At 45.6% G+C, this 26,358-nt stretch overlaps 1 protein-coding gene across 1 annotated transcript in view; it reads right to left on the bottom strand.

Annotated features, from left to right (window-relative positions):
* Positions 1–10,728: 10,728 nt before the first annotated feature.
* Positions 10,729–26,358, bottom strand: part of LOC311133451 (extracellular tyrosine-protein kinase PKDCC-like) — a 30,281-nt gene continuing 14,651 nt past the window's right edge. The window contains exons 4-7 of the mRNA XM_084166933.1: positions 20,499–20,578; positions 19,366–19,473; positions 13,079–13,252; positions 10,729–11,685 (exon numbers count right to left, since the gene is read on the bottom strand). Of these exons, the coding sequence (XP_084023059.1) occupies positions 11,600–11,685; positions 13,079–13,252; positions 19,366–19,473; positions 20,499–20,578 (448 nt within the window). The 3' untranslated portion in view covers positions 10,729–11,599. The remainder of the gene's footprint in view (positions 11,686–13,078; positions 13,253–19,365; positions 19,474–20,498; positions 20,579–26,358) is intronic.

The raw sequence follows: 26,358 nt of genomic DNA, 5'->3' as shown, positions 1-26,358 counted from the left end.
GAGATACTCGTAATGGCCGGAGGTAGTACTAAATGCTGTCTTCCACTCATCGCCCTCCCTAATGCGCACCAAGTTATATGCGCTCCTGAGGTCCAATTTTGTGAAGAACCGTGCCCCGTGTAATGACTCCGTCATGGTCCCAATCAGCGGGAGTGGATAACTATATTTCACAGTCACCTGATTGAGACCGCGGTAATCAATACACGGACGCAAACCTCCATCCTTTTTCTTCACAAAAAAGAAGCTTGAGGACGCGGGAGAAGTGGAGGGCCGTATGTATCCCTGTCTCAGAGACTCGGCAATATAAGTTTCCATTGCCCTTTTCTCCTCCTGTGACAAAGGATACACATGGCTCCGTGGAAGCGCGGCTCCTGTCTGGAGGTCTATCGCACAATCCCCCTGTCTATGAGGTGGCAACCGTGCCGCTCTGGTCTTACTAAACACGAGTGCCAAATCCCCATACTCAGGAGGAATGTGCAGTGCTGGCATCTGGTTCGGACTCTCCACCGAGGTCGCCCCTACGGAAACACCCAGACATAGCCCCTCACACTGAGCAGACCACCCTTTAAGAGCCTTCTCTCGCCACGAAATAGTAGGATCATGGGTAATCAACCAGGGAAGCCCCAGTACCACCGGATACGCAGGAGAGTCGATCAGATAGAGTTGAATCGTCTCCTCATGACCCCCCTGCGTCATCATCCTAAGTGGCGCTGTGACCTCCCCAATTAACCCAGATCCTAACGGACGACTATCTAAGGCATGTACAGGGAAGGGCTTATCGACTGGAAGGAGGGGAATCCCTAACTTAACACAGAATTTACGATCTACAAAATTCCCAGCTGCGCCTGAATCGACTAGCGCCTTATGCTGGGAACGAGGTGCAACCTGTGGGAAACAAACAGGTAATGTAATGTGTACGACAGAAAGCTCTGGGTAAGTAGGGCGCCTACTCACCTGGGAGGACTCCCCAATGTGTGACCTGCCATCTCCCTCACCAGGGGACCCTCCCCAGCACCTAGCCGCGGTGTGCCCTCCGCGGCCGCAGTTGGTGCAGGAGACTGCCCCCCTCGGGCTCCTTCCTCTCCTCCCTCTAGCGCCAGCACCTCCAAGCTCCATCGGGCTCTGCTCGGAGGCGCTGGAGGGTGGAATGGGAGGCCCCCACCTGGGACGTCCGCGGGTCGCAAGCAGGGTGTCCAGTCGAATGGCCATGTCCACCAGCTGGTCAAATGTTAGTGTAGTGTCCCTGCATGCTAACTCTCTGCGGACGTCCTCCCGAAGGCTACATCTAAAGTGGTCTATGAGGGCCCTCTCATTCCACCCAGCATCGGCCGCTAGAGTCCGGAACTCCAGCGCAAACTCTTGAGCGCTCCTCATCCCCTGTCGGAGGTGGAATAGACGCTCCCCCGCCGCCTTCCCTTCTGGTGGATGGTCGAAGACAGCACGGAAGCGGCGGGAGAACTCCGCATAGGTGACTGTGGCGGTGTCTATTCCCCTCCATTCGGCGTTGGCCCACTCCAACGCCTTGCCGGTGAGACAGGAGATGAGGGCAGAAACGCTCTCGTATCCCGAGGGCGCCGGGTGTATGGTGGCAAGGTAGAGCTCCACTTGTAGTAGGAACCCCTGACACCCGGCAGCGGTGCCGTCGTACGCCCTCGGGAGCGAGAGCCGAATCCCACTGGGTTCCGGTAGATGGACGGGCTGGCTGTCCGATGGTGATGGTGCGATAGGTGGAGGTGTGGGTACCCCGCTGGTTTCCCATCGACGGAGGGTGTCCATGACGCAGTCCAAGGCGTTCCCGATCCGGTTGATGCGATCGTCTTGACCACGGAGACGCTCCTCCATGATGTCGGTGGGTGCTCCTGCTGATTCCATGAAAGGTGTGTAATTCAGTCACGTGTTGCTGTGGATTGGTGTGGTGTGGAATCAGGCGCAGGACGCAGAAGATAAGTCGAACAAGACTTTAGTAGAGCACACAAAATAATCCAAACAGCCCGGAGGCAAAAGGACGCACACAGGCGTAAACAAACGAGAGCACACACAGGTGCGAAAATCCTCTCCTAAAAATTACAAGGAGGAAAGCTATGAAATAGCGTACCGAAAACGGGTAGCGCAACAACACGACAAGGGAACAATTACACACAACACCAAACTAACAACAAGGAAACTAAATAGGGTGCTTAATTAGACATGACACAAAACAGGTGTGACTAACAGACAAAACCAATCAAACAAGAAACATAGAGCGGTGGCAGCTAGTACTCCGGAGACGACGACCGCCGAAACCTGCCCGAACAAGGAGGAGGAGCCGCCTCGGCCGAAACCGTGACAATGAAGAGTAGAAGAGAAGATGACAGAACTAATTAATAGATAAACATAAGAATGCATGTCTTTATCCTGTAAGGGGCAATCTGGGATAAAGCTAATACGATTATCCCACCACTATTTTATACTAGCTGGGAACGGCCGGAGAACTGACCACTAATGTAATAAACAGCTACAGTGAGGGAATTAAGTATTTGATCCCCTGCTGATTTTGTACGTTTGCCAACTGACAAAGACATGATCAGTCTATAATTTTAATGGTAGGTTTATTTGAACAGTGAGAGACAAAATAACAACCAAAAAATCCAGAAAAACACATGTAAAATTTTTTATAAATTGATTTGCATTTTAATGAGGGAAATAAGTATTTGACCCCTCTGCAAAACATGACTTAGCACTTGGTTGCAAAACCCTTGTTGGCAATCACAGAGGTCAGACGTTTCTTGTAGTTGGCCACCAGGTTTGCACACATCTCAGGAGGGATTTTGTCCCACTCCTCTTTGCAGATCTTCTCCATGTCATTATGTTTTCGAGGCTGATGTTTGGCAACTTGAACCTTCAGCTCCCTCCACAGAATTTCCATGGGATTAAGGTCTGGAGACTGGTTAGGCCACTTCAGGACCTTAATGTGCTTCTTCTTGAGCCACTCCTTTGTTGCCTTGGCCGTGTGTTTTGGGTCATTTGTCATGCTGGAATACCCATCCACAACCCATTTTCAATGCCCTGGCTGAGGGAAGGAGGTTCTCACCCAAGATTTGACGGTACATGGCCCCGTCCATCGTCCCTTTGATGCGGTGTGTCACGGTCGTGTGAATGATGAGACCAAAGCGCAGCGCGTGTTCCGATAAACATGATGACTTTATTTACTTAAAGTGCAACACGAGAAAACAACAAAGAACGATACGTGAAGTTCCACTACTGATAACGACAGCAACAAGGAAACAAAAACCCACAAACCCCACAGGAAACATACAGCATAAATATGGCTCCCAATCAGAGATAACGAGCCGAACAGCTGACACTCGTTACCTCCGATTGGGAGTCAATGAATACAAACACCCAACATAGAAATACCACAACCTAGACACCCCAACATAGAAATACACCCAAAACAAATGAACATGAACAACCCTGGCTCAAGAATAAAGGTCCGTGGAGCCAGAGTGTTACATTACCCCCCCCTAAAGGTGCGACCTCCGGGCGCACCAGCAAACAGTCTAGGGGAGGGTCTGGGTGGGCGTCTGTCCAGGTGGCGGCTCTGGCCCAGGTCGTGGTCCCCACCCCACCATAGTCATTACCCACTTACTTAGCCTCCTACACATTACCACCCCCCCACTACACCCCACTGGGTTAAGGGGCGGCACCGGACTAAGGGGCAGCACCGGACTACGGACCAGCACCGGGATAAGGGGCAGCACCGGGCTAAGGGGCAGCACCGGGCTAAGGGGCAGCCCCGGGCTAAGGACCAGCACCGGGATAAGGACCAGCACCAGGCTAAGGAACAGTACCTGACTAAGTGGCAGCACCGGACTGAGGGGCAGCTCCGGACTGAATGGCGGATCCTGGCTGGCTGGCTCAGGCGGATCCTGGCTGAACGGCTCATGGCTGGCTGAAGGATCTGGCTGCTCATGGCTGGCCGACGGATCTGGCTGATCCTGTCTGGCCGAAGGCTCTGGCTGATCCTGTCTGGCGGAAGGCTCTGGCTGATCCGGTCTGGCGGAAGGCTCTGGCTGATCCGGTCTGACGGAAGGCTCTGGCTGCTCCGGTCTGACGGAAGGCTCTGGCTGATCCGGTCTGACGGAAGGCTCTGGCTGATCCGGTCTGACGGAAGGCTCTGGCTGCTCCTGTCTGGCGGAAGGCTCTGGCTGATCCTGTCTGGCGGAAGGCTCTGGCTGATCCTGTCTGGCGGAAGGCTCTGGCTGATCCTGTCTGGCGGAAGGCTCTGGCTGATCCTGTCTGGCGGAGAGCTCTAGCGGCTCCGATCTGGCGGACGGCTCTGAAGGCTCATGGCAGACGGGCGGCCTTGTAGGCTCTGTACAGACGGGTAGTTCAGACGGCGTTGGGCAGACGGACAGTTCAGACGGCGTTGGGCCGACAGGCAGTTCAGGCGCCGTTGGGCAGACGGGCAGTTCAGACGGCGTTGGGCAGACGGGCAGTTCAGACGGCGTTGGGCAGACGGACAGTTCAGGCCCCGTTGGGCAGACGGACCGTTCAGGCCCTCTGAGGCGCACCGTAGGCCTGTTGCGTGGTGCCGGAACTGGAGGTACCGGGCTGAGGACACGCATCACAGGGCTAGTGCGGGGAGAAGCAACAGGGCATGCTTGGCCCTGGGGACGCACCGTAGGCCTGATGCGTGGTGCCGGAACTGGAGGTACCGGGCTGAGGACACGCATCTCAGGGCTAGTGCGGGGAGTCGGAACAGGGCATGCTGGACCCTGGGGACTCCCATAACGCCTAGTGCGGGGAGCCGGAACAGGGCATGCTGGACCCTGGGGACTCACCTCACGCCTAGTGCGGAGAGCAGGAACAGGCCGGGCTGGGCTGGCGACGCGCACCGTATCCCTGGTGCGAGTGGCCGGAACAGGCCGGGCCGGGCTGGCGAAGCGCACCGTATCCCTGGTGCGTGGAGTAGGAACAGGCAGGGCTGAGCTGGCGACGCACACCGTCTCCCTGGTGCGTGGAGTAGGAACAGGCAGGGCTGAGCTGGCGACGCACACCGTATCCCTGGTGCGAGTGGCCGGAACAGGCCGGGCCGGGCTGGCGAAGCGCACCGTATCCCTGGTGCGTGGAGTAGGAACAGGCCGGTCCATACCGGGAACACACACCACTGGCCTCAACCGAGGATCAGGAACGGGCCGGACCGGACTGGCAACACACCTCAGTCCTTCACGCCGTGCCACACACACATCCCTGCCTCTTCTCGCCAATGGCTCCCGTACTCCGTTAGCCCTCTCACCTATACTCCCTGTGGCAGCTTCCTGCTGCCCAGCCGCCCAAGCCATGTGCCCCCCCCCAAAAACTTTTTGGGGTTGCCTCACGTCCACGGGCTTCCAGCCTCGCCTTCGCGCTGCCTCCTCGTACCACCTCCTCTCGGCTTTGGCTGCCTCCAGCTCTTCCCGAGGGCGGTGATATTCCTCCGGTTGTGCCCAAGGATCCTCTCCGTCCAATAACTCCTCCCATGTCCAGACCCTCGGCTCCTGGACACGCTGCTTGGTCCTGGTATGGTGGGTTTTTCTGTCACGGTCGTGTGAATGATGAGACCAAAGCGCAGCGCGTGTTCCGATAAACATGATGACTTTATTTACTTAAAGTGCAACACGAGAAAACAACAAAGAACGATACGTGAAGTTCCACTACTGATAACGACAGCAACAAGGAAACAAAAACCCACAAACCCCACAGGAAACATACAGCATAAATATGGCTCCCAATCAGAGATAACGAGCCGAACAGCTGACACTCGTTACCTCCGATTGGGAGTCAATGAATACAAACACCCAACATAGAAATACCACAACCTAGACACCCCAACATAGAAATACACCCAAAACAAATGAACATGAACAACCCTGGCTCAAGAATAAAGGTCCGTGGAGCCAGAGTGTTACACGGTGAAGTTGTCCTGTCCCCTTAGCAGAAAAACACCCCCAAAGCATAATGTTTCCACCTCCATGTTTGACGGTGGGGATGGTGTTCTTGGGGTCATAGGCAGCATTCCTCCTCCTCCAAACACGGCGAGTTGAGTTGATGCCAAAGAGCTCGATTTTGGTCTCATCTGACCACAACACTTTCACCCAGTTCTCCTCTGAATCATTCAGATGTTCATTGGCAAACTTCAGACAGGCCTGTATATGTGCTTTCTTGAGCAGGGGGCGCTGCAGGATTTCAGTCCTTCACGGCATAGTGTGTTACCAATTGTTTTCTTGGTGACTATGGTCCCAGCTGCCTTGAGATCATTGACAAGATCCTCCCATGTAGTTCTGGGCTGATTCCTCACCGTTCTCATGATCATTGCAACTCCACGAGGTGAGATCTTGCATGGAGCCCCAGACTGAGGGAGATTGACAGTTCTTTTGTGTTTCTTCCATTTGCGAATAATCGCACCAACTGTTGACACTTTCTCACCAAGCTGCTTGGCGATGGTCTTGTAGCCCATTCCAGCCTTGTGTAGGTCTTCAATCTTGTCCCTGACATCCTTGCAGAGCTTTGGTCTTGGCTATGGTGGAGAGTTTGGAATTGATTGATTGCTTCTGTGGACAGGTGTATTTTATACAGGTAACAAGCTGAGATTAGGAGCACTCCATTTAAGAGTGTGCTCCTAATTTCAGCTCGTTACCTGTATAAAAGACACCTGGGAGCCAGAAATCTTTCTGATTGAGAGGGGGTCAAATACTTATTTCCCTCATTAAAATGCAAATCAATTTATGAAATTTTTTTGTTGTCATTCTGTCTCTTACTGTTCAAATAAACCTACCATTAAAATTATAGACTGATCATTTCTTTGTCAGTGGGCAAACGTACAAAATCAGCAGGGGATCAAATACTTTTTTCCCACACTGTATGGATGACAGTAAAGCTATGGTTGAGCTACAGGGTTTGCGTGCAAACACATGTTTACAACAATAGAATTATACACACTACAAGAAAATGCATCCGCCTGCTATCGAGGGACCAACAGCAGTAGAGGCAGCAGATAATGAGTGAGTAAACTGATCAGCTTAAATATACCACCATATTAAGTTAGGAAGTGTTTGTAGAACATGATTGGTGCGACGTCAGCTGATGCATCAGCTGATGCATCGCTGAAGACAATACTCTGGTTCCCTGTCTCAACCTGCTGCACTTAATATAGTAGTAGTTTATTTCATTTTTACATTTAGGCCGTACTTGGCAGCTAAAAGCTGAATTGCAGTACACAAGTAAACGTAAAATAAACAAGCATCAAGTCTATATCTTCACAGGGTGCCTGCGTTTGGTGAAGGCATCTACCAGTATTCTACTGGTAACCGAGTTGTATGGTAGGGACAAGGTTGGTGATGATAATGGTGATGATGATGGAGTTGGGTCACTGGAGTTGTCCTCAGACGTTGTTCTCGTCAGTCCTCAGCTCTCTGTAGCTACTGGACGACTCCTCCACCAGCTATGTGTAGTACCCACTTGGGTGATGCTTCTTCTGCTGCCGATTCTGGCGCTTAAAACTCACCACACATAAGTCCAATGTATAAAGTAATCCTATAAGGGAGCCCTCTTCCATCTCCACACTGCAGTCCTCTCACACTTTGGATGGTGAAACAAGAAGCTGTGTCAAGAATGCGTCTTTTGAATGCAAACAGTCAGCTGGCTAGCTAACAAGCTAACTAACTAGCTAGCTAGCTAAGCAAACCAAACAAATCAACCTCCCATCATTTCTGCAACTCCGATGCCCAAGACAAGTAGACATATTGGATCATAATGTTTAATTAGCAAACAAAACAAAACTGATTTCAAATAACAAAACAAAAAAACTTAAATCAACTAAATATGTACAATATTTACAGGAGCTCTCAACCTATGCTGCATTTGTGGCGTCATGACAACCAAAATAAAAATATTTTACTGTAACTAAATAAACACACACACACAGATGTCTCACTCGCCACAAGGTTTTTATTTTTCCATATAAAAATAGCCATCTCATCGTTATCATCAAAAGAAACAATGAACAACAGACACAAAGTGTTAATGCTTTGTAGAATTCACTTTTGATTCATTATTTTCACAAGGAGTGCTTTCACTGAAAGCAATGTCTCTTTGATACTGTCTGTTGAATTATCTAAAGGTTAATGTCACATTTCCTTAGGAAATTAGAATAGAGCGCGATTAGGTCCTGCTTTGTTTGCTCTAAACCCAGGGTCATATTAATTAGAGCAAACCGTAGCAAAGTGTTTTGCAACGTAAAGCGAAAATGAGTTTTTATTGGACAAGTTTTGGTAGGTACTCCCTGTTTTAGTCAAATTCCTTCCGTTTGGTGCAATGAATACAACCCAGTGAGAGTGGCACACACTCTCCTCAATAAATACACCATAAAATACACCATAAAAATGTACCCTCTCAAGGAGGTCACTACACTACATAAAATTTGGTCAACATGCAAAATCAATAATGACACAATATTCCAAATGAGTCCTTGATTTGTCTGTACGAGAACAATTTCTTTGTTTTCATCAACATTGGATAAAAAAAGTATATATTTTATCTGATAACTCAGATATAACAATCATCTGTGTTATAAGCGCAGATTCTTCATTCACTAAGATTTGGAATCAATCACACTTTCTGAGATGCTTTTTGAAAGCATAGAGAAACCCTGTTTGAAAAAAGAAAGTGCTGTGGGTCTAATACAAGACCGAGGGAGGGAAAGGAAACAGAGAAAGAGAGACATGAGGGGATAAGGGAGGAGGCAGAACGTCTGAGTAACACTCAGCATTAGAGAATCTAAAAGTAAGGGCTGAGACTGAAACATCAGTCCTTTGCCAATACCTTTGTTTCCATCTGGAATAAAGCCTGAGCATTGCATGAAGACATACTATTTAAACATTTTTCTTGGGGTAAACCCCTTATTTTTGGAATATGTTTCTCTTGTTGAGTACCTTTCCTATTGTTTGATGGTTGGCTGAAGGTTTGTATAGAGGCTGGCTTGAAACCTTCACAGACAATGATAAACATGCTACAGTACCAGAAGGAGATCCTTTTGACCAGACTCCATGTGAAGGTACAAAAGTATGTGGACAGCCCTTCAAATTAGTGTATTCGGCTATTTCAGCCACACCCATTGCACACAGCCATGCAATCTCCATAGAAAACATTGGCAGTAGAATGGCCCGTAATTAAGAGCTCAGTGACTTTCAACCGTCATAGGATGCCACCTTTCCAACAAGTCAGTTTGTCAAATTTCTGCCCTGCTAGAGAGCTGCCCTGGTCAACTGTAAGTGCTGTTATTGTGAAGTAGAAACGTCTAGGAGCACCAACGGCTCAGCCGCGAAGTGGTAGGCCACACAAGCTCACAGAACGGGACCGCCGAGTGCTGAAGAGCGTACGCATAGCGCATAAAAATTGTGTCCTCGGTTGCAACACTCACTACCGAGTTCCAAACTGCCTCTGGAAGCAACGTCAGCACGAGAACTGTTCATCAGGAGCTTCAGGAAATGGGGTTCCATGGCCGAGCAGCCGCACGCAAGCCTAAGATCACTATTCACAATGCCAAGCGTCGGCTGGAGTGGTGTAAAGCTCACTGCCATTGGACTCTGGAGCAGTGGAAACGCGTTCACTGGAGTGATGAATCACGCTACACCATCTGGCAGTCCGATGGACGATTCTGGTTTTGGCGGATGCCAGGAGAACGCTACCTGCCCGAATGCATAGTGCCAACTGTAAACTTTGGTGGAGGAGGAATAATGGTCTGGGGCTGTTTTTCATGGTTCGGGCTAGGCCCCTTAGTTCCAGTGAAGCAAAATCTTAATGCTACAGCATACAATTACATTCTAGAAGCCGGGTGTACACTACACAATTTTGGCCCCGATTTAGCTGTCCCAGACAAGTTTTTGAGATCGGAGACAAAATCCCCATGCCTACTCGGGGCGCACGGCCGTCACCGACGCTCGTTTAATGTGAGTGGGTCAGAGACGCAATCTGAGGTTTGAGCAGTCCCAGACGTCCCCATATTTTTAAACATTTTATCGGCACAAAATCTGTAATGCTCTTGTTGTGTGAGATGTGCAATGAAACGTTTTGAGAACGGTGATGAGCAATAACCAATGAGACCTCGCCAGAGAAGAAGCCAGTGAGATGATGACGTTGTTTAGCATCACCCAGAATGTATAGACTCTCGAGAAGGCGCGATGAATACTACTAGTATGCGTTTGTACTTGCCTTTAATCAAGTGTCAAATCGTTACAGTTCTGAAGTTCACAAGCAATGTTATTCAATTCAAAATGTTGGGTAGATATTTCAACTCTGTACGGCAAGCGTGAATGTCTGACTGAAAAACGTTTGATGCTGTTTTGAGCCACAGCTCGTTGTAGCTACATTAAATCTAATCACATCATCACATCATTGTTTTCGCAAGACAACGTGGTATCGACAATCCTCAAGACCAAGTGAAGAATCTTGGCAAGACAAAAAAAAAACTACAGGAAAGATGGTCGTTTAATGTGAGAGGTTTAGCGATGTTAGGATTTTGAAAGTCGTGTAGTGTACACCTGGCTTTAGTTCCAGTGAAGGGAAATCTTAACGCTACAGCATACAATGGCATTCTAGATGATTCTGTGCTTCCAACTTTGTGGCAACAGTTTGGGGAAGGCCCTTTCCTGTTTCAGCACAACAATGAGGCGGCAGGTAGCTTAGTGGGTAAGAGCGTTGTGCCAGTAACCGAAAGGTCGCTGGTTCTAATCCCCGAGCCAACTAGGTGAAAAATCTGTCGATGTGCCCTTAAGCAAGGCACTTAACCCTAATTGCTCCTGTAAGTCGCTCTGGATAAGAGCGTCTGCTAAATGACTAAAATGTAAAATGTAAATGTAATGACCCAGTGCACAAAGCGAGGTCCATACAGAAATGGTTTGTCGAGATCGGTGTGGAAGAACTTGACTGGCCTGCACAGAGCCCTGACCTCAACCCCATCAAACACCTTTGGGTTGAATTGGAATGCCAACTGCGAGCCAGGCCTAATCGCCCAACATCAGTGCCCGACCTCACTAATGCTCTTGTGGCTGAATGGAAGCAAGTCTCCGCAGCAATGTTCCAACATCTAGTGGAAAGCCTTCCCAGAAGAGTGGAGGCTGTTATAGCAGCAAAGGGGGAACCAACTCCATATTAATACCCATGATTTTGGTATGAGATGTTTGATGAGCAGGTGTCCACATACTTTTGAACATGTAGTGTAGTTTAGGGGGCACAGGAGGGGAATCTCAGGCGTGCACTCTCACCCTTCTTAGCTAGGAGGGTAACCTCACTACACCCTGAGCTATAGCCTTGCACAACCCAACATTTTCCTTTGCAGAACACATATGAAGAGCAATATTGTAACATTGTTCTCCTAGTGATATTATTGCACTTCAGTGGGAGCTGGTTTGGGTTAGGCTTCTCTATGCCCCATGGAGGGTGTGGTCTAGGATCCATCTTCAACTCCCTCTGTCCGACCCATCCAATGGGGTGACTCACTAAGCCGTGAGGGCATGCCCCAGGAGCAGGTTAGCCAATCAGAGGGAGGTTTGGCAGTTAAGTCTCCTCCCCCTCCGTTGATTCAGCTGCCAACTCTGACGTAGGTGACCCGTCCCTTGGCAGAGCTCAGACTGGCACTGCCCGTCTTGAAGAATACAAGCTGGTGACCTGGGGACAGAGAAGAAGAAAAATCAATAAATGTGAATAAAAGTGGAAAAGTAGGAGAGACCGTAAGAGGAAGACATTGTGTTAAATGAGCTGAATGTACCCTAGCATATGCATACCTTCTACAATGTATTATCTGTTAATTGCATGAATACGATGACAATCGTACCAGAAATTGCTAAAAAATAGAAAGACTGAAAATAAAGAACTGCGGTGTGTAGAGGAGGTAGAGACAGAGAGAGATACTGTATGATGGCTGGAGAGGAGGAGGACGAAGAGTGAAGAGAAGGAATGTGAAAGTGCTGTGGGTCTAGACGGGCCTGGTTCAATAAATAGGGATTGCCATGCTGATGTGCTCCCCTCAGACTGAGCTCTAATGAAGTGTGTGTGTGTGTGTGCGCGTGAGTGACACCTAGTAGAAAGGAGGGGGTTAGTGACGAGAGACGACGATACTGAAGGCCCTGCCTCTGTTTGATCAGAGAGAGAGACGTCTGACAACGCTGGGTACTTTACCTCCCACACACACACACACACACACACACACACACACACACACACACACACACACACACACACACACACACACACACACACACACACACACACACAAACACACACAGGGTACTTTATGGACAAACCCCACAGACACAAATGGACACACAAACACACACACACACAGACAGCCACACGAATGCACCCCACACATTGTCTTCAACAATACAATGATAACGCTGTAGCGTGAAGAAACATTCACTCGCTGTTGGCTGGGCTCCCTGCTTGTGCCATCAAACCCCTGCAACTTATCCAGAACTCTGCAGCCCGCCTGGTTTTCAACCTTCCCAAGTTCCCTCACGTCACCCCGCTCGAAGCTCGCATCCACTACAAGACCATGGTGCTTACCTACAGAACAGCAAGAGGAACTGCCCCTCCCTACCTTCAGGCTATACTCAAACCCTACACCCCAACCCGAACATTCCGTTCTGCCACCTCAGGTCTCTTGGCCCTCCCACCCTTAAAATAGGGCAGCTCCCGGTCAGCCCAGTCCAAGCTCTTCTCTGTCCTGGCACCCCATTGGTGGAACCAGCTTCCCCCTGAAGCTAGGACAGCAGAGTCCCTGCCCATCTTCCAAAAACATCTGAAACCCTACTTCTTTAAACAGTATCTTAAATATTCCTCCTCCTCCTCCTCCTCCTCACCTCGAATAATAAATAAATAACCCCCCCTTGTAGCTCTGACTCTACTGATAGCTACGTTATTAAGGAAAAATGTACTTTCTATGCCTGTGATATGTGGTTGTCCCACCTAGCTATCTTAAGATGAACGCACTAACTGCAAGTCGTTCTGGATAAGAGCGTCTGCTAAATGACTAAAATGTGAATGTAAATGTAACTCTTGCCTGTCCAGGTGGTCTGATTGGTCAGTACAAATGCTTGGCACTGGGCATGGCTCTCACACACACCAATAGCCTCTGTGATGCTGAAGACTGATAGCAGACATCCATCGTGCTGATAGGATGGCCAGCAGCGGTAGTTCTCCCCAGGAATAGAGGCATCCACCACATGCTTATAGTCTGGAGAAGACAAGGAGAGAAGTAATTTAGTTAGCAAGGAAGGGTGTGTGTGTGTGTGCGCGTGTGTGCGTGTGTGTGCGTGCGTGCGTGTGCATGTATGTGTGTGTGTGTGTGTGCATGTGTGTGCATGTGGTCCTCTGTAGCTCAATTGGTAGAGCATGGCGCTTGTAACGCCAGGGTAGTGGGTTCGATCCCCGGGACCACCCATACGTAAAAATGTATGCACACGTGACTGTAAGTCGCTTTGGATAAAAGCGTCTGCTAAATGGCATATTATTATTATGTTTGTCACTGGTTGGGGGAGATACACTGAGGGTCCTGCACATGTGTAATGAGGTAGCTTATTATGTGAGAATACCTTGTTTTCTCTTCTCTCTTTGTGTCTTTTCTGTTTTTAACACTCCTAAATATTAAATTGGACCCCCCCCCAAACTTCTCCCTCCAACTATTTTTTACTTTGAAATAAAATAAGGTGATTCATTAAAACATTAGGTTGAATTTGAGTGTAAGCAGTTGCAATTGAAATGTACATTTACCATGCCAATAAAGAAACATAACTTTTATTAAATCGAATTACAGAGGGAATTACAAAATGCTCAACATTGTTTTAACCAGATCCAGGGTTCCCCTAAGGATCCACTAAAAATATGAGTGTGTTTGACGGACATTTAATAAAAGCAAAAAAATCTAAAATACAAAAGAAATGAATAGAATTAAATAGGTTCGCTTTGCCAAGGCCCATATCAAAATACTGCTGGTAGCCAATAGTTGTATGTTGTAGAAAATAGAATAGCCTGTTTTGTGTCCTGGGTTTTATGCTCAATAGAGCAAGTCTTATTTCTCAGAGTGTTCTCAAGTTGAACAATAACTCCACAGACATTACTGATTAAGCCTGACCAGACATGGTTAGCTGGATCTGAGGTGGAACATAGAATCTTGAGTGCATGGCGACCCAACTTAGTTGCAACTAACCATATACACGTATCAATAAGTAGTTTGAATGATCAGACTTTTGAATTTCAACAGTGTATATGACAATGTGCAGAATCATGTATATGATAACACAGTCATGCTCTTGATTTAAGTATGCTAGGGTCATGTGGGGTTTTGGTTGGTGAGTAGCTTGATTGATGTGTGGCAATTGTCATTCTCATGTATACTGAACAAAAATATAAACACAACATGCAACATTTTCAAAGACTTTACTGAGTTACAGTTCATTTAAGGAAATCAGTCAATTGAAATACATTTATTAGGACCTAAACTATGTATTTCACATGACTGGGAATACAGATATGCATCTGATGGTCACAGATACCTTTAAAAAAAGGTAGGGGCGTGAATCAGAAAACCATTCAGTATTTGGTGTGACCACCATTCGCTTCATGCAGCGCGACACATCTCCTTTGCATAGAATCGATCAGGCTGTTGATTGTGGCCTGTGGAATGTTATCCCACTCCTCTTCAATGGCTGTGCGAAGTTTCTGGATATTGGAGGGAACTGGAACACGCTGTCGTACACGTAGATCCAGAGTATCCCAAACATGCTCAATGTGTGACATGTCTGGTGAGTATGCAGGCCACGGAAGAACTGGGACATTTTCAGCTTCAAGGAATTGTGTGCAGATCCTTGCGACATGGGACTGTACATTATCATGCTGAAATTATAAGGTGATGGCGGCGGATGAATGGCACGACAATGGGCCTCAGGATGTTATCATGGTATCTCTGTGCATTCAAATTGCCATAGGAAAAATTATATTGTGTTTGTTGTCCGTAGCTTATGCCTGCCCATACCATAACCCCACCGCCACCATGGGGCACTCGGTTCACAACGTTGACATCAGCAAACCGCTCGCCCACACAACGCCACACACATGGTCTGCAGTTGTGATGCCGGTTGGACGTACTGCCAAATTCTCTAAAATGATGTTGGAGGCGGCTTATGGTAGAGAAATGAACATTAAATTATCTGGCAACAGCTCTGGTGGACATTCCTGCAGTCAGCATGCCAATTGCACAGTCCCTCAACCTTGAGACATCTGTGGCATTGTGTTGTTTGACAAAACTGCTAATTTTAGAGTGTCCTTTTATTGTCCACAGCACAAGGTGCACCTGTGTAATTTAATCAGCTTCTTGATATGCCACACCTGTCAGGTGGATAATTTGTCTTGGCAAAGAAGAAATGCTCACTAACAGGGATGTAAACAAATTTGTTCACAAAATGTGAGTTATTTCAGCTCATGAAACATGGGACCAATACTTTACATGTTGCATTTATATTTTTGTTCAGTGTATTTACTGTAAGTCTAATAAAACACAGATTTGTTCTATGCTACTTTCTCTAGTGGTAAGAAACATTACTGACAATGATTACAATTACTGGCCATTGTAATGCTGATCTTTAAATGCTAATAGTGAGGTTTTCCTCTGTGTCATCTCAAATCGCTGCGATTACACTGTGGTTCTGCTGACTAGAAACCACACTCTACACAGTCCAGTCAGCAAGATGTCTCTGTGAGTGTGTGTGTGTGTGTGTGTGTACGTGATTTTCTACAGTGTAGAATAATAGTGAAGACATCAAAACTATGAAATAACACATATGGAATCATGTAGTAACCAAAAAAGTGTTAAACAAATCAAAATATATTTTATATTTGAGATTCTTCAAAGTAGCCACCCTTTGCCTTGATGACAGCTTTGCACACTCTTGGCATTCTCTCAACCAGGTTCATGAGGTAGTCACATGGAATGCATTTCAGTTAACAGGTGTGCCTTGTTAAAAGTTAATTTGTGGAATTGTTTTCCTTCTTAATGCATTTGAGCCAATCAGTTGTATTGTGACATTTACATTTAAGTCATTTAGCAGACTCTCTTATCAAGAGCGACTTATAGTTAGTGAGTGCATACATTTTTTTTTTTTTATACTGGCCCCCCATGGGAATCGAACCCACAACCCTGGCATTGCAAACGCCATGCTCTACCAACTGAGCTACATCCCTGCCGGCCGTTCCCTCCCCTACCCTGGGCCAATTGTGCGCCGCCCCATGGGTCTCCCGGTCGCGGCCAGCTACAACAGAGCCTGGATTCGAACCAGGATCTCTAGTGGCACAGCTAGCACTGCGATGCAGTGCCTTAGACCACTGCGCCACTCGGGAGACACAAGGTAGGGGTGGTATACAGAAGATAGCCCTATTTGGTAAAATATCAAGTCCATCAGCAAAGAGAAATGACAGTCCATCATTACTTTTTAAGACATGAAGGTCAGTCAATCTGGAAAAGTTTTTTCAAGTGTAGTCGCAAAAACCATCAAGCGCTATGATGAAATTGGCTCTCATGAGGACCGCCACAGGAAAGGAAGACCCAGAGTTACCTCTACTGCAGAAGATACGTCCATCGGAGTTACCAGCCTCAGAAATTGCAGCCCAAATAAATGCTTCACAGAGTTCAAGTAACAGACACATCTCAACATCAACTGTTCAGAGAAGACTGCGTGAATCAGGCCTTCATGGTCGAATTGCTGCAAAGAAACCACTACTAAAGGACACCAATAAGAAGAAGAGACTTACTTCGGCCAAGAGACACGAGCAATGGACTTTAGACCGGTGGAAATTCTGTTCTTTGGTCTGATGAGTCCAAATTAGAGATTTTTTGTTCCAACCGCCGTGTCTTTGTGAGACGTAGAGTAGGTGAACGGATGATCTCCACATGTGTGGTTCCCACCGTGAAGCATGGAGGAGGAGGAGGTGTGATGGTGTGGGGGTGCTTTAGTGGTGACACTGTCAGTGATTTATTTAGAATTCAAGGCACACTTAACCAGCATGGCTATCACAGCATTCTGCAGCGATACGCCATCCATTCTGGTTTGCGCTTAGTGGGACTATGATTTGTTTTTCAACACGACAATGACCCAACACACCTCCAGGCTGTGTAAGGGCTATTTGACCAAGAAGAAGAGTGATAGTGTGCTGTATCAGATGACCTGGCCTCCACAATCACCCAACCTCAACCCAATTGAGATGGTTAGGGATGAGTTGGACCAGAGAGTGAAGGAAAAGCAGCCAACAAGTGCTCAGCATATGTGGGAACTCCTTCAAGACTGTTGGAAAAGCATTCCAGGTGAAGCTGGTTGAGAGAATGCCAAGAGTGTGCAAAGCTGTCATTAAGGCAAAGGGTGGCTACTTTGAAGAATCTAAAATCTAAAATAGATTTTGATTTGTTTAACACTTCTTTGGTTACTACAATTCCATATGTATTAATTAATAGTTTTGATGTGTTCACTATTATTCTACAATGTAGAAAATAATTTAGTAAAAATTAAAGAAAAACCTTGAATGAGTAGGTGTGTCCAAACTTTTGACTGGTACTGTATGTGCATGATAATGAGCATATGTGTGTACTGGTTAGCATGTGCTCCACGAATCAGCAAAGAAAGAGATATTTCAGTAGCCTAGTATGTTGTGTTTTTAACTGACACAGTATTTATATACCATGTACATGAAGCAGTGTGAGCATCTGTACTTCCCCTACACAATCAGGATCCAGTTTTCCTATGGTCTGTGGGTTTAACTAAGCTTCACAGGACTGTGACAATGAGAAGAGAAGAGGAGGGCAGCTTCAAAGCAAGTCACCCCCCCCCCCCTCCTTTAAAAGCCTCCCAGCCCGTGAATCATTGAGTCAGTTTCTCTCTTTCTCTGTTACTTATTCTCTTTCTCTTTCTCCATCTTGGAATCTAGTACTTTTCAATTTTCCCGACTACTCTTTCTAGTGTTGGAATACGGAATAGACATCACAACACTGCTTTCTGTCTTTCTTTCTCTGTCTCTCTGTCGCTCTCTCTCTCCCCCTCAATGTCTCTCTGTCTTCCACCCTTTCTCTCTATACCGTATATATCAGTGTCATGCCTGGCTGGGCCAGGAGTACTCCTGGTGATTTACAGGGAGGGTTTACACGTCTGTTAGAAGAGGAAGAAAGATGGCAGGAGGGGAGCAGGACAGAACGTCTCTGTGGACGACCTTTTCACGATTTACTATGTGGAGGTATGCACACACACGCATGCATGCACACACACACGCCCACACACACATGCGCCGTCCCCCCTGTATGCGTGGCAACAGACAGCCGTGCTCCGGGTAGTAAATAACTACAACTATTAGACGCTTTATGACTGTAATTAATGCTTTATGGAGCACTCGCTTTCTCTAAATGCAGGACTTAAAAGCTCCTAGAAATGGCATGATGGGGAGAGAGAACAAGGAGAGCAGGGGAGGAAGAGGGGGCTGAAGGGAAGGAGTGAGCAAGGGAATAAGCATGCACTGGTGTGTAATTGCATAAAAAGCACATGATGCAAGGCCACATTCCACAGGGAAGCCCTGCATGGGCGAACACTAGAAAGACCCTACCAGTGTTCCTGTGTGATAGTGTTGTTCTGTGTCAGTGAGAGAGGAGTTCAGGGTGGAGAGTGGAGAGTGAGAGGCCTACTGGAGCAGCAGTGTCTTTGTAAAGGGTTAAGCAGACACAGTGTTTGGCCCTTGGGCTGTGAGCACTCGTCGGTCAACAACTGTCTGGGTCTACTTTACACTGCCAATGGAGCGAGGCGAGGAGACACTGAGGGAGGGCAGGAATGGAGAGAGAAAGAACATGTGAAAGTAAAAGAAGATGAGCAAGGGGCACCAAGTGAATGTAAGACAGTGAAAACAGAATCCTCCCGATAGAGGAATGGAAAAAGGTGAATTGATAGAGACGGAAAGCTGTCAAGCAGAGATGAGAAGGAGACGGACTGAGCGGGAGAGAGAGAGAGAGAGAGCTCACACTCACCTCTCTCCTCCCAATGCACCCTCAGCTTAGTAGACATGTCAGTCTCTCCCATCCCCCACTGAGTTCCCTCCCGTTATATACATTTTAATATATTTTATCTCATTACTATTATTTGTCCGTAGTATTTCTGAACATAGCTCTCTCTCCCCACCTCACTCCCCTGGGCCCCCACCTACACACACACATGTCTGTTTTACTATCCTTGTGGGGACCAAACATTTGATTCCCTAACCCTAACCCTTAACCTAACCCTAACCCTAACCCGAACCCGAACCTGTGTGTGTGTGCATATTTACCTGTTCTGTGTGTCTGTGTGCTGTTCTGAAGGTAAAATCCATTTCTGTACAGGTGCAACACTTTCTCCAACTGAAGCAGTGTCTCATCTATCCCCCATATCAGCTCTCCTGAAACCAACACAGGAAGTAACATTCAGTTTAAACTCCACACCTTCAAACACAATTCCACATAACAAAGGTTATGACTTATTATTATACCGACATTAAAGCATACCATTCAACCAAATATGTGAGGAACAAAAATGGTGTACAATAGCACAGACAAAACAGGCCCAGCTCAGTCTTTGAACATGGATCAAGGGACATGGGACAGTGTCTGTGTTTGCTATCCTTATAGTAGACGCTGATCGGAGGTCGTTAAGCTCTCTGTCTGACTGGGAGAGATAGGATCACCTGACCCATCCCCCAGTTCATACACACACGCACTAACACACACACACAGACACAGATGCACATACACTCATACACAGACACACACACCGCCCGCCCACGCGGCTCGCATCTTCACAGCCTGTTGTGTCCCAGTAAAACAGATCTCAAACACCCAGCTGACATACCATCACTCTGATGAGAAGCCAGATAGGTGGGAGAGGAGCAAGGAAGAAGAAAGAGAGAGCAAAAGGGAAGAATGGAAGAGAGAGAGAGAGAGAGAGAGAGAGAGAGAGAGAGAGAGAGAGAGAGAGAGAGAGAGAGAGAGAGAGAGAGAGAGAGAGAGAGAGAGAGAGAGAGAGAGAGAGAGAGAGAGATCCAGCTAAGGCATTTAACATGGATAGCACTGAGCCAGACTAAGTATAGTGGTAGCTAGTAGCTTCATATCTTAGCCAAACAGTAACTAGTGAGAAGCAGAGAGAGAACACACACCCACTGGGCACAACCTGGTTGAATCAACATAATTTCAACAACATTTTATGACATTGAATCAATGTGGGAAACTGATTGGATTTGCAAAAAGTCATCAACATACAGACGTTTCAGGATTTTCTGTCTCTTTTTCAACCAACTTTTAACCTAAATCCAGTGACATGGTTCAAAGTTTTGTTGATTCACTTCGAATTCAAGTTAGTTGACAACTCAATGAAATGTATATAAAAAATGTGACGTTGAACTGACGTCTGTCTCCAGTGGGCACTCACCTGTGGAGTTGACTATCTTGTCCAGTAGGGGTCTTAGAGTGGGTGGGGCACTGTGAGGCAGCAGGTATGTAAAGAAGAACCTGGAAATTAAAATCAACACAGGAGTTTCAAACACCACAGCTGTGTCCTTTGACTTCAGTTCTTGCCTGGTTTAGATCTTATCTGTCGTAAAGGTATCGGTTAGTGTTTGTGTATAGTTTGTAATCAAAGTTACGTTTCGGTGTTTTTCAAGGTTCCATTCTAGGACCACTATTGTTTTCACTATATACGCTACCTCTTATGATGTCATTTGGAAGCACAATGTCAACTTTCACTGCTATGAGGGTGATATACAGCTGTACATTTCGTGTCAAGATCGAGACCGGGAGGGGGCCAAGGGGTCCGAGATCGAGATAAGACCGAGACCAGAAAAATGCGAGTCCAATTCAAGACAATGATTGTAATGTTGCCAAATCACCACTATAATAATAGTTCAAAATGTCCGGTATTTCTGTATTCATCTTTCAGAACAACATATGGATTCTTTAGACATTCAGAATAGGGAAAAAATGTATACTGGGGGAAAATAGAGCCACTCTACAAATTATTACTAACCCAAACAAAGTGGGGAACAAAGGGCCTTCTATGCCTTCAGAGAAGGGCTAAGGATTTCTAAAATAATTATTATAATAATATAATTATTATTATTATACTATTATTTTCAATGATGTTCTGATTTAATCTCTTCAGTTTTTGTTGGAAAGGAAAGGGTTAACACTGAAGACAAAATAATATAAAATCAGGATTTTTCTTTGCTGGTCTCTGGGGAGATAAATCTAGCTAACTATGTCAGCCATTGGCTAGGCCATCAGAAGCTAGATAAAGGCATCTGTCATTAGGGCAACATTTGGGAGTGACAGTGGAATCAACCAATCACATTTTGACTTAATGGGTGGGACCGTTTTTACAAAATGTATGGAAACTTCTGCCTTCTTGAAGGCCAACAGATCACTGCGCAATAGCAAGCAGTAGTTTTCCCATGGTCTAGCTAGCTAGCTTTAGTTGTCGGCTAGTTTGCAGCGGCTGCAGCAGGAGTTATCAAAGAGGATATTGTTGCTAATTTGTTAGCTTCTCCCTTTTCATGAATAACTTTCAACAAGAAGTTAAGTTTCAAATGATCATCATCTGGTGAGTGGAACTGTGTTTTTTACTGCAGCGTGCTTGCTGTTGTTAGCCATCTCTTTGAAATGAACTTATGTGTATGAAACATTGTTGCATTTAAAGTGGAACTGACAACATTTTAGCAACATTAAATCTTATTAAAATCTGTTCATATACACCCCCAGGAAGAATATTACACTTTAAAAAAAAACATTTCTGACAAGCGACCACTTAGATATGGTCATTTTCAAATTTTCACAAATTCTTAGAATGTTTGAGAATGATGTATACTAAGGCATTTGTGAAAATGTTATAGCAATATAGAGTGGGAAAGCGGCCATGCATTTCGACAATTAATAGACACTGCAATCAATAAAACCGAATACTAACATATGTCTTGTCCAGGACTGGAGTCTACACAGACCTGTGCTCTATAGCCAATCAGAGCTACAGTAGGCCTTCATACAAACAAGCCATTTGCCACACGGGCCTGCCATCATTCACTTTGAACTTGACTGTGTGTTTACAGGCAGTTGCAACAGCGCAACTTTAGATCATTAGAACGCATTCGCCAAAAGCCACAAAATACACCTGAATAGATTTCTGCAAATATGTCAACACCACGGGAGTCCTCTTACATTTGGGAACTTTACAGTCCTATTGAACAAACAACCATGAAAAGGTAGGCTCTGCACATCTGTTAGATTAATTTGGATTTTAAGAATAATGACTAAAGAATTTCACCCCAAACACAGTATAAATGTTAGAATTATCATGTAGTGTCAACCCACTAACAGAGGGGGCGGTACTAACCATTCAAGGGGGAAGGCGGGAACTGTTTAAGAAAGCCACCTAAAGGTGGGAGGAGCATAGTGCCTTTGTTTGTCAAGGGGTATAAAAACAGTATGTTTGTGTTTTTGACCAGAGCTCTCCTTGAATAAAATTTACCGATAATTACTTGTGGATTGTGGACCTTGAATCATTGATGATTAAAACCAGAGCTTTACAACCTCTGGTAATGATTCAAGCTTAGGTTGAATTAGAGATAGAAATTCATGTGACAACATCATCAACAACAAGATCAACAACTAATGCTAGCCAGAGCAAGATGAGCTAAAATCTAACAAAGGAACATTGGATAAACCCTCTCAAACTTTTTCAGCCAGTTGGCCATCAAAATTGCACTGATAAACGATGGGGAATTGTAGCCTCCTTGTCCTTCTGCAGCTTGCCTGCCAATGTATGCTTGTCCCAATCAAGCACCCAAGCTAACTGGCTAAAGTTGGCAAGCTTGCTAGCTAGCTACTTCCAGACACAAATGAGAGAACACCTCACTGACCATTTTACTCGCCGTAACAGAGCTGGTTGGGCTGTTTACATGTTATCTAGAGCATTCTTGACTAACTATTACTTTTTTTGCCTACGTTTACTGACACTGGTCATATTCAGCGGGTGTTGCGTATTCGTAAATTCATCAGTTGTTCTGCGCTCTGGCACATTTAGACGAGAGTGCTCTGAAATTGGAGTAGATAGCCAGAGTGAAATTGCGAACGCAAGAGATATGCTAACTGGATAACAGTTGTTTAAGTTCTTGCTAGCTAACCAAATTACACCTGCATCACTAGCTGTGTATAGCCACCGAAAAAAGATATGAAGGGAAAAAGTCAGTCACTCACTTGTGATCATTGCCCTTGCTAGTTTGATTTTATTGACATTCCCAGCCTTAGTTACATTCATCCGTTTTTGTCCAGAATATTGAATAATTGAAACTGAAACAGTGCATCCCGAATGGGGGCAGCAGACAATGTACCAGGCCAGCTGTGATTTACAACATGATAGCAATATTTTTTGGACTATTGAATTATATTAATCATGCGTTGAACTGCATCCATCTATTCTGCCAACAATTCCTTAGTGTACGTCATGGAACATGGAGTCAAATATAAACTATTTTTAAAACCTCTTATAAAGGTGGTTTTGTAGCATAAATTGGGAATTTGATATTTTTGATTGATATCATGATTGTCTGTTTGTTTCATATCTGCAAAGTAGTTAAAACGCTGTCAGTTCCACTTTAAACTTTAGGTCACTGGTTACTTTATGTGCTAAACGTGAAATGTTGTACATTTCGATTGGGAAATGCTTAATGGTTGTGTTTTTGTATTCTTATGATTGGTACCTACTGGCTTATTATGTCCGAGTTTATGGACTGCTTATCCTTTAACATCATGCTGTGTGACTGCTGTCTTTCCATCAGCCCTATGCAGTGTAGTGGTGCCTGGATAAGTGGGTATACACTAATTTTGCCAAAGATTTTGTCATCTTTATTGATTTATCAAAAGCATTTGATTTAGCTGAACATTCTATCATACTAGGAAAACTTCAAAACATTGGTTTCACTAATAGATCACCAAACTGGTTCCATGCATATTTTAGCAATAGAAAAATGTGTTTCATATAAGGACACAAATCACATCTTCTTTGACTCAGTAGAGGAGTACCTCAAGGTTCAGTATTCTTTTCTCTATATTCATAAATGAATTGCCTCCAATTTGTCAGAATACACATGTTTACTTAGACACTGATGATACAATGCTCTATATATCAGGTTAAAATAATTTGCAGATACAAGAAACTCTCCAAGTTGATTTTAACGTTTACAAAAATGGTTTCTAGCAAATATTTTGTTTTAAATCAAACAAAGTCCTATTTCATGCTGTTTGGTACACGGCAAAGAATAAACTAATTCCAGCATTACCACAAAAATGGAAGAGGCAAGTGGAAGGGGGAGAAAGTAAGGAACTTGTCTGTCGGCCCTGCATTAAAGACCAAAATTGGTTAAAGAAGATTGTGATAAATAAAAAGGTTAATTTAAGGACCAGAATATTGACAGCTGTGCCATATATAGTGCATTCGGAAAGTATTCAGACCCCTCGACTTGTTCCACATTTTCTTACGTTACAGCCTTATTCTAAAATTGATGAAATTGTTATTTTTCCTCATCAACCTACACACAATACCCCATGACTAAGCAAAAACTGGTTTTTAGACATTTTTGCAAATGTATTAAAAAAGATAACAATAATGTAATATCACATTTACATAAGTATTCAGACCCTTTACTCAGTACTTAGTTGAAGCACCTTTGGCAGCGATTACACTCAAGTCTTCTTGGGTATGACGCTACAAGCTTGGCACACCTGTATTTGGGGAGTTTCTTCCATTCTTCTCTGCAGATCCTCTCAAGCTCTGTCAGGTTGGATGGGGAGCATCGCTGCACAGCTATTTTCAGGTCTCTCCAGAGATGTTAGATCAGGTTCAAGTTCGGGCTCTGGCTGGGCCACTCAAGGACATTCAGAGACTTGTCCCGAAGACACTCTGAGCGTTGTCTTGGCTGTGTGCTTAGGGTCGTTGTCCTGTTGGAAGGTGAACCTTCGCCCCAGTCTGAGGTCCTGAGTGCTCTGGAGCAGGTTTTCCTCAAGGATCTCTCTGTACTTTGCTCCGTTCATCTTTCCGTCTATCCTGACTAGTCTCCCATTCCCTGCCGCTGAAAAACATCCCCACAGCATGATGCTGCCACCACCATACTTCACTGTAGGGATGGTGCCAGGTTTCCTCCAGACGTGATGCTGGGCATTCAGGCCAAAGAGTTCAATCTTGGTTTCATCAGACCAGAGAATCTTGTTTCTCATGGTCTGAGAGTCCTTTAGGTGCCTTTTGGCAAACTCCAAGCGGGCTGCCATGTGCCTTTTACTGAGTGGCTTCCGTCTGGCCACTCTATTATAAAGGCCTTATTGGTGGAGTGCTGCAGAGATGGTTGTCCTTCTGGAAGATTCGCTCAGTCAGAGTGACCATCGGGTTCTTGGTCACCTCCCTGACCAAGGCCCTTCTCCCCCGATTGCTCAGTTTGGCCGGGCGGCCAGCTCTAGGAAGAGTCTTGGTGGTTCCAAACTTCTTCCATTTAAGAATGATGGAGGCCGCTGTGTTCTTGGGGACCTTCAATGCTGCAGACATTTTTTTCTACCCTTCCCCAGATCTGTGCATTGACAAAATCCTGTCTTGGTGCTCTACGGACAATTCCTTCGACCTCATGGCTTGGTTTTTTCTCTGGCAAATGTGGGACCTTATTTACACAGATGTGTGCCTTTCTAAAACATAAAGTTATAGAAACATCTCAAGGATGATCAATGGAAACAGGATGCACCCGAGCTCAATTTCAAGTCTCAAGGTATTTCAGTTTTATTTGTAATTTTTTAATTTGCCAAACATTTCTAAAAACCTGTTTTTGTTTTGTCATTATGGGGTATTGTGTGTAGGTTGATGGGGGGAAAAAGTAATTTAATCCACTTTAGAATAAGGCTGTAGCATAACAAAATGGTGCATCAAGAGATTTCATCCTGCAAATTTTTTCATGAATAAAATAAATAATCATGGTATGAAATTATTTGTATTTTCAAATACAATCTCTTGTGGTCAATTGGCAGTGTACCATCCGCTTTGACAAATATCGTCCCGTGGCTGAATCTAGTTGCCTACCCCTGCTCTAGATCCTACCCCGCTTACCCCTATGCAAATAAAAGATGACTGGTCATTGGTCAGAATAATCAGATCAGATTGTGATGTCATGTTGTGGACCAAAAACGTCATCCCACCTGAACAGACTGAAATTGCAGGCTATGTCCATGCACAGGCCTCCTTTCGAAGCAAGCAGCTGGATGGA

Source organism: Coregonus lavaretus (genome assembly GCF_964263955.1).
Source record: "Coregonus lavaretus genome assembly, chromosome: 1".
Classification (NCBI taxonomy): Eukaryota; Metazoa; Chordata; class Actinopteri; order Salmoniformes; family Salmonidae; genus Coregonus; species Coregonus lavaretus.
The sequence above is the reverse complement of the archived record's forward strand: the minus strand, read 5'-3'. Positions and strand labels throughout refer to the sequence as shown.